The sequence below is a fragment of the Rhinatrema bivittatum genome, chromosome 2 (assembly GCF_901001135.1).
Source record: "Rhinatrema bivittatum chromosome 2, aRhiBiv1.1, whole genome shotgun sequence".
NCBI lineage: Eukaryota > Metazoa > Chordata > Amphibia > Gymnophiona > Rhinatrematidae > Rhinatrema > Rhinatrema bivittatum.
In genome coordinates this window covers 570,122,983-570,136,762 of record NC_042616.1, presented here as the reverse complement: position 1 = coordinate 570,136,762, position 13,780 = coordinate 570,122,983, and the positions used below count along the sequence as shown (strand labels likewise).

At 43.6% G+C, this 13,780-nt stretch overlaps 1 protein-coding gene across 3 annotated transcripts in view; it reads left to right on the top strand.

The window, feature by feature from the left end:
• CEP192 (centrosomal protein 192) overlaps positions 1 to 13,780 on the top strand; it is a 1,292,743-nt gene that overhangs the window by 803,938 nt on the left and 475,025 nt on the right. For all 3 annotated transcript variants that reach the window (XM_029590939.1, XM_029590938.1, XM_029590940.1), the window contains one exon: positions 4,870 to 5,052. In XM_029590939.1, coding sequence (XP_029446799.1) covers positions 4,870 to 5,052 — 183 coding nt within the window. The remainder of the gene's footprint in view (positions 1 to 4,869; positions 5,053 to 13,780) is intronic.

The following is a 13,780-nucleotide window of genomic DNA, read 5'->3' as shown; positions in this document are numbered from 1 at the left end:
GGAGTAGGTCTAGGTACACGGAGGGTAAGGGTCTGGTTGCGGCGCTCCCCGCCAGAACCGCAACAGCAATCTCAACAAAATTCTCCAAAAAGAAAAATTTCTGATGGTATCTCTGGGAACCATCCTTCCTTTGCTTCAACGGGGAGATTGGCTCTGTTCTCTAGATCTTCAAGACGCTTATGCACACGTTCCCACACAACATCGCAAGTATCTGCGATTCATCGTGGGAAAACATCATTACCAGTATCAAGTCCTACCATTCGGACTTGCCTCTGCTCCTCGAGTATTCTCAAAATGTCTAGCAGTGGCTGCTGCACAACTAAGAAAAAACAGCATTCATGTTTTTTTTATACCTAGACGATTGGCTAATCAGAAGTCCATCCAGGCAGTGAGCTCTGTCTGCCTTGAAAAGCACAATAATACTATTACACTCCCTAGGATTTCTAATCAACTATCAAAAATCCCACATCTAGTCTTCTCAACTCCTCACATTCATCGGAGCAGACCTTGACACCACAGTGGCAAAAGCTTTTCTTCCAAACAACCGTGCCAACAATCTAGCACATTTGGCGAACTCTATATCCCAATACCAGTTTGCATCTGCCCATCAACTTCTAGTGCTACTAGGACACATGACCTCGACAGTACATGTTACCCCTATGGCGAAATTAGCCATGAGAAGAACTCAATGTACTTTGAAATCTCAATGGCTACAAGCTTTCCAACCACTGTCATACACAGTTCAAATCACCCACCAATTATGCCTATCGCTCCACTGGTGGACAAATCAAACAGCTTTGAAAGCTGGTCTCCCATTCCAACAGTCAACTCCGCAAGTCATCTTGACCACAGATGCTTCCAACTTGGGATGGGGAGCTCACGTCAACAACCTTCAAACTCAAGGGATGTGGACTATGCTCGAAATGAAGTGTCAAATAAACCTCTTAAAACTTCAAGCGATGCGATATGCCCTTTATGCCTTCAAAGACTGCCTCTCAAACAAGACTGTGCTGATACAAACGAACAACACAGTAGCAATGTGGTACATAAACAAGCAGGGAGGCACAGGAAGCGGTGCAGATTTGGGCTTGGGCTCTAGAGCACTCCATGCATCTCCGAGCAACATATCTGGCAGGCATACAAAACGTCCTAGCGGATGATCTCAGTCAACATTTCCATCTCCACGAATGGTCTCTGGATCCACGTTTAGTGAGCAAAATCTTTCAACGCTGGGATCGCCCAACCATAGACATCTTTGCATCCAAACTGAACCACAACGTGGAAGGGTTCTGCTTCCTCCACGGCCGTTGACAAAAGTTCCCCAGGGACGCCTTTGCTTACCCCTGGAACACAGGACTTCTATATGCGTATCCTCCAGTTCCGCTGATAGCCAAAACTCTTGTGAAACTACAACAGGACAGAGGAACAATGATCCTCATAGCCCCGTACTGGCCTCAAGTATGGTTTCCCAGACTCCTCGACCTCTCGATGAGAGAGCCAATTCGCCTGGGCACAGCACCCACTCTCGTAACTCAGAATCAGGGCAAGTTGCGTCATCCCAATCTGACAACTCTTGCCCTGACAGCTTGGATGTTGAAAGCTTAATTCTGCAACCACTTAATCTTTCAACACAAGTCTCTAAAGTTCTCGTAGGCTTCATGAAAGCCTTCCACACGTAAATCATACCACTTTAAGTGGACTAGATTTACCAAGTGGTGCACACAAAAAGGGTTTGACCCTTTCTCTTGCCCCACTCCTTCTTTATTGGATTACCTATGCCATCTTTCGGATTCTGGTCTCCAGACATCCTCTGTAAGGGTACACCTAAGTGCCATAGCGGCATACCACAAGGGCATAGGGGATACACCAATAACAGCGCAACCCCTAGTAAGTCTGTTTATGAGAGGCTTACTTCACCTTAAGTCTCCCATTTGACCACCGGTCACTGAATGGGACCTAAATATAGTACTGACGAGACTCATGCGGTCACCATTCGAGCCTCTACATTCCTGTGATGAAAAATTTCTTACATGGAAAGTATTTTTCTTAGTAGCCATTACATCAGCTAGGGAGGGTCAGTGAGTTGCAAGCTCTCGTCACATACTCACCCTACACAGGGTTCCTGCATGACAGAGTAGTCCTTCGCACTCATCCCAAATTCCTACCAAAAGTAGTAATGGATTTTCACATCAATCAGTCAATAGTCTTGCCTACTTTCTTTCCAAGACATCACTCTCACCAGGGAGAGAGAGTCTTACACACCTTAGACTGTAAACGTGCGCTAGATTGTTACTTGAACAGTACGGCGGTACATAGGAAATCCACCCAACTCTGTTTCTTTTGACAAAAATAAACCAGGAGTTGCGGTAGGAAAACACCCTCTCCAACTGGCTAGCAGACTGTATTGAATTCTGTTATGAAAAAGCAAAAATTCCTCTCCAGGGGCAAGTAAAAGCACACTCAGTAAGGGCTATGTCTACATCAGTAGCACACTATCGTTCAGTGCCTATTCTTGACATATGTAAAGCTGCAACATGGAGTTCCCTTCACACCTTTGCAGCTCATTATTGTTTGGATAAAGGACGACAAGATTCAGCCTTTGGACAATCTGTCTTAAAGAACTTATTTCCAGTTTAACACCAACTCCTTCTACATCCATCCTGCTGTGATTTCAGGCTGCCTCATTTTTCCAGCAGTGCACCAGTTGTTGTGCTTGTTGCACAAGTTGTATGCTGTTGGTATAATGCAAGAATGACTCTGCCTGTAGCTTGCTAATCACCCATATGTGAGGGCTATCATCCTGCTTGTCCTGGGATAAAGCAAAATTGCTTACCTTGTAATATGTATTATCTCAGGACAGCAGGATGTAGTCCTCACAGAACCCACCCGCCACCCCGTGAAGTTGGGTCCGATATGTTTTATTATTTTATTTTTTTTAGCTCACGCTTACTGCTACAAATGAGACTGAAGGGAGACCTCTGTGGCTGAGAATATCATGGCATGCTCAGTAGGCTCAGTGTGCCAGCCAAAAGTTTCTAGAAACTTTTGACAGAAGTTTTCCGTGTCAGGGCTCCATCTGATGATGTCACCCATATGTCACCCATATGTGAGGACTACATTTTGCTAAATAGTAACATCATTCAAGCATATTTGGGATGGATCCCAAAGATTTTACTGAAGAAATGAGAGAAGGGGAGGATATTATATTAAGTCTGTGGCAGCATAGTAGACAGGCGCACAAATGTTTAGATGGGAGTCAGAACTTCCATTGTCCTTTTGAACATAAGATTTGCCATACTGGATCAGACCAAAGGTCTATCAAGCCCAGTATCATGTTTCTAACAGTGGCCAATCAAGGTCACAAGTAACTGGCAGGATCCCAAAAGTTTGATAGATTTCAAGCTACTTATCCCAACTATAAGCATTTGATTTCCCCAAGTCCACCTTAATAATGGTTTATGGACTTTGTTCGTATGTTACTAATTGTTCACACTGTATGTGACATATATGAAAACAGCAGTTAGTCACTGATGAAATACTTTATGCAGAGTCATTCTATTTTACCTCTGCAGATTCTTTTTACTCACAGCATAAAATGAAATCCTCTTGTGTGTTATGTAATGAAAAGTAGTTTGTCCAAGAGCAGTGCTTCTCAACCAAGTCCTCGGAGCACACAGAGCCATTCAGTTTTTCAGGATATCCACAAGAGATATAAATGAGAGATTTGCATGCACTGTCTCTGTTGTATGCATATCTAATTATATTCCTTATGGATATCCTGAAAACCTGTCTGGTTAGATGTGCCCCAAAGATTGAGTTAAAGAAGCATTGTCCTAGAGGATGTGGCAATAGGATATGACACCTTTTAATGAGGAATTTTTTAACCAGTGTTTGTTTTTGTAGTTATCTGCACCACAAATCTTTGATTTGCTCTCTCCTCACTGAAATGCTAAGATGCTCTGTATTGTAACATTTTTATACTGGGAAACATGGCATCTATCTATTGCTTACTTCTCCAGAGTGTTAATTTTGATTTGGGGGTGAAGACAGGAGGAGAATGCAAAATAAAAAAAAAATCTGTAATATTTAAAATAAAGCTAGGGACCTTTTTTTTTTCAGTTTTTATTTTGTTTTTGTTGGTAATTGTATCAGTTATAACAAAAATGGAAGCAAATTAGGGGGCAAGGAAGATTGATTTTTTTTTCCTTGATTTTCCTCCTGTGTTTTGATAATTATAATAAAATGATACATTTCTGGTAAAAATAAATAAATAAAATTACCATATATACTAGTGTATAAGTTGAGAATTTTATGGCAGAAAATAAGCCCAAAAATGTGGATTAACTTATACACACATACTATCAGTTTTACTGCATATACTATTAACCCCGAGGTATGCGTGTACATATGTGCCAACTGCCAAAACAGAGTGGAGTTAGCTGCATAAGTTAAGCTGCAACTTCGATATTAGCCGTTAGCTGCTTAACTTATATAGCTAACTCTGGTAGTGTTGCTGACCAGTCCTAAAGTTAGCGCGCTGCGTAACGTTTTTTGATACGGACTTCTTGTATTTGATACGGAATTCTTATATTCATTTTAAATCTCGACTTATACATGGGCCAATGGATTATGGTCTGAAAATCCCCCATCGACTTATACATGGGATCGACATGAGTATGTGTGACACTGGCAGCTAAACTCCCTTAATAAAGCTTTTTATTTATTTTGATGTATCTACAGCTCTAACAACATTTGCAAAAGTTGAAAAAATGAGTACGTATCTAACATTTGAAAGTAAAATCTTGCATTTCATCAGCATTTGCTGTCTAATAATTAAAAGTGATTGATTTATTCTTTCTTATATTTTAGTGTTCTAAAAATATTTGTAGAACCGTCTGGTCCTCAGTATGAAGTGGTGTTGAAAGGTGAAGTAGAGATTCCTGGAAACATCAAATCTATGACACCTGGCTCTGCCCTTCCAACAGAAGTTCCACCAATTCTTTCCAATAAGCAATTCATAGCATGGGCAGGAGTGACACTTGGAAGAGCAGTGTAAGTTGAAGCAGATTGGATTAACTATCTCTAAGGCCTTTTCTTAATGAATTTTAATCTATGCTTGCTTAAATTGTTTCTACATCAGTCCAGAATGATTAGGTTATGTTCCCCTTCCAGAAGATGAAGGCAAATTATGACTTTTTCTGTGATGTCACTATATGTGGTGCAGGACAATTAAAGCCAATGTTCTCTGCCTCTAAGAGATAGGACGACATACTGGTGGTACAGCAGGAATTTCCATAAAGGTTTGTATTTATCTTTTGAGTTAAAATAACTCAAATACGAAGTGTAGCTTTACCTATAACTTAAATAGCAGTCTGAGTATCAGGCACCTGTTTAATTCAGTTTGCAAGTCCTGATGCTGATAGCTCCCAGTCCTATTTGAGGGTCTTAGTAAAGCTAGAAGGGGAATCTATATTAAGGATTTAAAGGAAAAGGATAAGAAGATCTTTTAAAAGTTAGTTACCCCTTCTATTTCCTCTTTATATTTTTTCTCAAAAAAAAAAAATTGCTGAGGTAAGCTAATGAAAGTGAGTTTTGATTGAATGTGGCTGCATATTCACACTTCCCAAGTAAGTGTTATATCTTAAAAATCCCTTGTTTTAAGATACCAGAGTCGGAGTGAAGCCGCCATTGTCTCTCCTGTGGTAGCAGACTAGCAGAGATGCAGTCAGTGCTCTGTCCAGCTTGCCTCCATGATGAAATTACAAAAATAGCTCAAATGAGTGAGAAGGGGGGCTTTAGAGGCCAAGGAAGTTCTTCATTTATACCCCAAGCTGAACAAAAATAGTTGGGAATTTTGAGGCAGCTGTTAATGATGGAAATAGGTCATTTTCAGTATAACCATATGTGGTTTTCAATGCAGCACAGGCAAACAGAGAAAAATAATGTTGAATCTCCTTTTTTGACTAGAGAGTTTAATCAGGCATTGGATTCATTTACATTTACATTTTACATTTATTAAAAATGTATTAGTTGCCTAACACAGAAAAGGCGAAGGCGACATACAGAAAAAACATTCATACAATCAAATAAAACAAACTTAGACGACAGCATAAATAAAAATGGCTTATTGCAGAATCTTGTGGTGGTGAGGAAGCTAAGCCTAACCCTAATCAGTAATAAGCCTTTTTAAACAGGAAGGTTTTTAACAAGTTTCTGAATGTTTTTAAACAATCGTCAGTTCAGTGTGCTGCGGCAGTCAAAAAAGCAAACAAAATGTTGGGAATTATTAGAAAGGGAATGGTGAACAAAACGGAAAATGTCATAATGCCTCTGTATCACTCCATGGTGAGACCACACCTTGAATACTGTGTATAATTCTGGTCGCCGCATCTCAAAAAAGATATAGTTGCGATGGAGAAGGTACAGAGAAGGGCGACCAAAATAATAAGCACCCCTATGAGCAAAAACCCCTATGAGCAAAAACTAAAGAGATTAGGACTTTTCAGCTTGGAGAAGAGACTGCTAATAGATATGATAGAGGTGTTTTAAAATCATGAGAGGTCTAGAACAGGTAGATGTGAATTGGTTATTTACTCTTTTGGATAATAGACTAGGGGGCACTCCATGAAGTTAGCATGTGGCACATTTAAAACTAATCGGAGAAAGTTCTTTTTCACTCAACGCACAATTAAACTCTGGAATTTGTTGCCAGAGGATGTGGTTAGTGTAGCTGTGTGTAAAAAAGGATTGGATAAGTTCTTGGAGGAGAAGTCCATTACCTGCTATTAATTAAGTTGACTTAGAAAATAGCCACTGCTCTTACTAGCAACAGTAACATGGAATAGACTTAGTTTTTGAGTACTTGCCAGGTTTTTATGGCCTGGATTGGCCACTGTTGGAAACAGGATGCTGGGCTTGATGGACCCTTGGTCTGACCCAGTATGGCATGTTCTTAAGTTCCATAGGGAAAAAATTCCATAGTACTGGACCTGCAATAGAGAATGCAGATTACCTAGTAAGGCATAGGTAAGCACTTTTTAAAGATGAACATCAAGGAAGCCTTGTTGAGACTATCTTAACGGACGTGAGGGTTGATACAATTTCAGAAAAGTATTGGACCATGGACAGGATCTCAAATTAAGGAGTTTGAACATAGTCTGATTTTGTATTCAATGCATTTTCGCAGAGGTAGCCAGTGTAACTGTATAAGAATTGGTGTAACATGATCAAAACATTGGTGACCACAAATTAAACATGCGGCTGCATTCAAGAGCAGTTGAAGTGGCTGAATTGTAGAATCAGACCTAAATAAAGCCCATTGCAATGGTCAACAAGAGGAAAAATAGAAACCTAGACAACAGTGAAGGCTTCTATTCAGATGTAGATACTAATATTCCTGCTGCTGGTAACATTTTCCCATAGTTTTTCAAATTCCTTCACCCAAGTTTTTTATGCTTCACAGAACCCTAATGAAGAAACCTATACTGTGGTTCATATGGGGCATAAGTCACAGGGCTACTCCCAAATTCTTTTTCATTTAAAACAATTAAAAGGCTTTCAGCTGATAAAGGTGGAGTAGGCTTTCCCTGTACGTACATGGATCAGTCCAGACCCTGGGTTATGTCACCAATCCAGCAGAGGGAGGCAGAGAAAACATTCTAATGACTCTGACAAATACCCTGGAGCACCACCTGCAGTCAATCAGTATTTCTTTGTCTCCCAGCAGAGGTGGACGTCCCTAACCCCTGCAGTCTGTGGTAGTTTATTTTTTAGTCAGGTAGTTTAGGAGTTAAATTTTTGCAGGCTTTCTTTTTCTTTTGAAAAGAGCCTGTTTTCATTTAAGTTATTTAAAAAAAAAAAAAAAAAGAGGTTTTATTTTTTCTTCACAGCCATTTCACTGCCTCCCGGGAGGTTGCCAAATCCTGGGAGGACTATCCCTCCTAGTTTTTGAGGCTGCCGGAGTTGGGGAGGTTTTGTATCTAGCAACCACTCCTGGCAGGGGTGATACCAGGGGGCCCAGCTCACTCACCCTACTTGGAGAAGCTCCTGGGGGCCACGGCATTTCGGTCAGGTAAAAAAAAAAAATAATAATTCTTGACAGCTGAATTGTTGTTTACTTACCTTTTGGTGTTCGGTGGGCCTGTGCCTTTGTTTTTCGCCGGGGTTTCTTTTCGTTTTTTAGTTTATTTCATACTTTTTATTTCACGCCATTTTTTCTTTATAATGCCGCGAGGCGCGGCCTGCCGCGCTTGTGGAGATGCAAGCGCACGTCTCTCCAGGGAGAGTCTCTGTTCATCCTGTCTCCCCGGGGGGGGAAGGCTCATCAAGTTTGCCGATTAAAAAAAAAAGGGACTCTGCCACTTTGCGCGGCCCCAAAACCTCAGCCGGCTGCTCTCCTGCCCCGGACTCTTTTAGCTGCAGTGCGGGAACTGAGGCACTCCTGTCTACTCTGAGGGTGGCGACACAAGCTATTCAGGGTGCTTCTGACCCGCCTCCACTGTTGCTGCAGCCAGCGGTCCCTGGGGGGGACAAGCCGCGCGAAACTGGGCCATATTTATCAGCTGAAAGCCTGGAGGAGATTTCAGATTCTTCTTCCTCTTCTTCTGCCTTTTCAGGGGATTTTCTTCGTGAAGCTTATAAATCTAAGAAATTTCATAAGAGACATAAGAGTCTCTCATCTGAACAGAGGTTAAGGCCACTTTCCTCAAAAAGGGCTAGTCCCATGGATTTGGGAGTGGGGTCAGCTCCGAAGCGTCCCCTTCGTCAGGGTCCGGATCAATTTTTTCTTTTTCAGATGATTCTGAGCATGGCTCTTTACCTATCCCGGACAAGCCCTTGCCGGAGGGGGATTTAAATGAAGACCCTGCTTTGAGTATTAGTTCAGACCCTCATGTTGCGGATGGGGATGACCTTAAAGTAGTCCGCCTGTTTAGAAGAGAGGAACTTAGTCCCTTAATTCCAGCTATTTTACTGGAATTGGGTCTCGAGGTTCCAGTAAAGGATTCTCGGATGGGTGACATTGACACAGTGTTGCTTGGCCTTAGAGGTCCCACGACGACATTTCCTTTTCATCTTTCTCTCACTGACCTTATGTACCAGGAGTGGGATACTCCTGAGTTGGGGCTTAAGGTAGCACGAGCCATGGAAAAATTGTATCCATTACCTGAGGAAGCTTTGGAAATTTTAAAATTTCCTAAGGTGGATGCCACTGTTTCAACCGTCACTAAGAAAACAACTATTCCAGTAACTGGGGCTTCGGCTCTTAAAGATCTCCAAGATCATAAGCTGGAGGTTCAGCTTAAGCGAATTTTTGAGGTTTCTGCTCTTGGTGTGTGGGCGGCCATATGTAGTAGCTTGGCTTTGTGAGCTGGACTAAGATGGGTCCAGGCTTTACAAAACAATTCTTCCCTCTCTGAAGAAGACGTTGCTCAGGCTGGTAGACTGGATGCTACAGTTGCTTATAGTGCAGATGCTTTATATGATCTCATTAGGACCTCGGCTCGCTCTATCGTTGCTTCTGTTTCGGCTCGCAGACTTCTCTGGTTGAGGAATTGGTCTGCAGACGCATCCTCCAAAGCTCAATTAGGGGCTTTACCCTTTAAGGGAAAATTATTATTTGGTAAGGAATTGGAAGATTTAATTTTGTCCCTAAGGGAAAATAAGATTCACAAATTGCCAGAGGACCGTCCTAGCCTAGAAGCTCTTTTTCATCTCGCTTTCGTTTTCGGTCTAACAGAAGATTTTGTTCTTCTCATCCGTCGGCTCCTCCAGCTAAACAGTCTTCAGGTAGACAACAGAATTGGTCTCAGTCCTTTCGTGGCCGCCACTTTTGTAGACCTGGAACTTCCCAAGTCTCAGGAGGCACAAGGTCTGTCCAATGAGGTAAGGCCGGTCCTTTCTCCGGTTCCCGTCATAGGGGGCAGGCTGTCTTTGTTTTATGGAGAACGGGCCAGATGTACGTCGGATCAATAGGTTCTATCAATGATAAATCAAGGTTACGCTTTAGATTTTGTTCGGCGACTTCACCACCTGTTCCTACCGTATTCTTCCCTACAAAAGCGTCTCATAATCCAAGACTCGCTACAGCAGGGGTCAGGAACCTTTTTGGCTGAGAGAGCCATAAACGCCACATATTTTAAAATGTAATTCCATGAGAGCCATACAATATGTTTAAAACTAAATACAAGTAAATGTGTGCATTTTATGTAAGATCACACTTTTAAAGTACAATAAGTCTCTGAAAATATTACACCAGGCCTTAAGACACCAATACATCTCCTATTAGGAAAACGGACCAAGTCAGGCTGCTATAGAGTCCTACACAGAAACTACACGCCAGCAGAAAACCTCACCTGAATCACGTGCTGTCCCTCACCTAACATAGAATAAAGAGACCAAAACGCATAACAAGAAGCATGCAGACAAAAACTGAATTGGAAACTGCAACAAGCCAGAGTCTCTGTATGCAGTGTAACAAAGGAAAAAAGAAACATCACACATCCTTATAAAACAAATCAAGAAATATAAAATCATCAGCAGTAAAACTGTACTAACAAAAAGAACATATTTTGAAACAGCTGATGAGTGGAATATGCAATAATTAAAAACTCATATAAAACATTTCCAGATACCAACAAAATATTTCAAAATAGCAGACACAAAGATCCAGTAATGAAAAATAATAAGGATACAAAAATTTTTTTGCTCTGCATACCTGGGAACGTTTGATATCCAGGTGTCCTGAGATTGTTCTGAATTAGCAGGAGGTGGGGTGGTTTGCTTGGAACTTTCTCCTCTCTCAGTCACATACCAGCGCTCTCTCTCACACTGGCTCTCAATGACACACCTATACACACATGCTCTCAGTCACTCACATATACAAATGTTTTTTCTCTCTCACTTATATAGGCTCTTAATTACACATTTACACACATGCTGTCTATCTTTTCACGCTTACACACACACAGGCTTTCAATCACATAAATACATGCTGTCTTTTTCTCTAACACACAGACTCTCATTCACATGCTTACAAACATGTCCTCTCTTTCTCTCATTTACACACAGGCTCTCAATCACATACTCACATGCTCCCTCACCTAAATCAGCTCTCAATCACACACAGACACACATGGTCTCTCTCTCTCATTTAAACACAGGCTCTCAATCACATACTCACATGCTCCCTCACCTAAATCAGCTCTCAATCACACAGACACACATGGTCTCTCTCTCTCATTTAAACACAGGCTCTCAATCACATACTCACATGCTCCATCACCTAAACCAGCTGTCAATCAGACACAGACACACATGATCTCTCTCTTACTTATACACACAGGCTCTTAATCATACATACACATGATCTCTCTCACACACAAAGGATCTCAATCATACACACATACTCTTTCAAACAAACAGGTTTTCAATTACAAACTTACACATACAGGGTCCCAATGGTAAACTTACATTCATGCTCTCTCTCTCACAGGCAGGATCTCAATCACAGACATACTCTCTTTCACATATACAGGCTCTCAATCATTCACATACATGCAATCTCTCACTCACACACACAGGATCTCAAACACACATGCTTGCTCGCTCATTCACTCTCTCTCTCCCCCTTCCCCCCCCCCCCCCCCCCCCCCCCCCCCCGGGAACTCGCGGCAGCAGCAGCCACCTCCCAACGCTAACCTCCTTCATTTTCAGCCCTCGCGGAGGCGGAGTCCCATCGGCCGCGGTTGAAGATTTTCATTTTCCTCCGAGCCGCGCTGCAGTCTTCTTCCCGTTGGACACTAGCGTGCCTGCGCGGGTCTTCCCGCGCAGGCACCCGATGCTCTCCACTTCCTCTTCCGGGCCGCGGGAAGAAGAGAGCACCGGCGTGCTCTCTTCTTCCCGCGGCCCGGAAGAGGAAGTGGAGAGCATCGGGTGCCTGCGCGGGAAGACCCGAGCAGGCACCCGGATGACTCCAGTCGGCGTGCTCTCTTCTCCTCCCCCCCGCGGCCCGGAAGAGGAAGTGGTGAGCATCGGGTGCCTGCGCGGAAGAAGAGACCACGCTAGTGTGGTCTCTTCTTCCCGCGCAGGCACCCGATGCTCTCCACTTCCTCTTCCGGGCCGCGGGGGGGGGGGGGGGGGGAGGAGAAGAGAGCACGCCGGTGCCGCTGACTCCAGCTGTCCTGCCGCGTTCCGCCCGGGCTGACAGCATTTTAAGCCTGGGCGGCGGAGGACCGGGGAGCAGCTGGGTCAGCGGGGAACCGCGAAGTATGGCGACACTTGTCTGCGAGCCAGATGCAGCCCTCAAAAGAGCCATATCTGGCTCGCGAGCCATGGGTTCCCGACCCCTGCGCTACAGTGTTTAAGCGACCTAGGAGCTATAGTTCCAGTTCCAACATCAGAACATTGGAAAGGTTGTTATTCAATTTTCTTCGTCGTTCCCAAAAAGGAAGGAACCTTTCATCCCATTTTCGATCTCAAGAGGGTCAACTGTTGTCTAAAGATTCCAAATTTCCGGATGGAGACTCTTCGGTCTGTCATAGCTTCGGTTCACAGAGGAAAATTTCTAGCATCTCTCGACCTCACCGAAGCTTATCTTCATATCGGCATTCGATCCGATCATCAGAAGTTTCTCAGGTTTTGCATTCTAGGGCAACATTATCAATTCAGGGCTCTCCCGTTCGGATTAGCCACAGCTCCCAGAACATTTACCAAAATAATGGTTGTGGTGGCCGCTCAACTCAGGAAGAAGGGCCTGTTGGTACATCCGTACCTGGACGACTGGTTGATTCAAGCGAAGTCGGAATCTCTTTGTTATTATACAATCAACAGGGTAATCAGCCTTTTGCAGTCTCTAGGCTGGGTGATCAACGAAGACAAGAGTCACCTATTACCTTCCCAATCTCTGGAGTTTTTGGGTGCACGGTTCGACACTTGTCAAGGGATATAGTGTTCCTTCCGGAGCATCGCCTTCTCAAGATTCAATCACAAATTCGAGACTGTCTATTCCTATTCCTTGTGTGCGGGATTACTTGAAAGTTTTAGGTTCAATGACCTCTACTCTGGAGTTGGTTCCCTGGGCCTTTGCGCACATGAGACCACTTCAGTCTGCATTGCTTTCACGCTGGAATCCGGTTTCGGAACTATACTACCTTCCCCTTCCTCTTATAGAGGCGGCTTGTTCCAGCCTAGATTGGTGGTTACAGACAGCGAATCTGCAACGAGGTGTACCACTAGAGATTCCGGAATGGACTGTGGTCACTATCGACGCCAGTCTTTCAGGCTGGGGAGCGGTATGTCAGAATACATCTGTTCAGGGTCAGTGGTCCAAAGAGGAAGCGCAGTGGTCGATCAATCTTTTGGAGACCAGAGCGGTTCATTTAGCCTTAATCGCTCTTCAACCTCTCCTTTGTGGGAAGTCGATTCGGGTTCTTTCTGACAATGCGACCACGGTAGCGTACATCAACCGTCAGGGAGGAATCCGAAGCTTCCTGGTAGCTCAGGAAGCGCAACAGTTGATCGCCTGGGCGGAACAACATCTGCTCAGCATCGCAGCCTCACACATTGCCGGGATGGACAACATTCAAGCCGACTTTCTCAGTCGGCATCATCTTGACCCAGGCGAGTGGGAACTGTGCGAGGAAGCCTATCAAATGATATGCAACAGATGGTCCACTCCGGCAATGGATCTCATGGCCACATTTGAGAATGCCAAAGGCCCTCTGTTCTTCAGCCGCAGGAGGGAAAGAGGAGCGGAAGGAGTAGATGCTCTGGTACTTCCTTG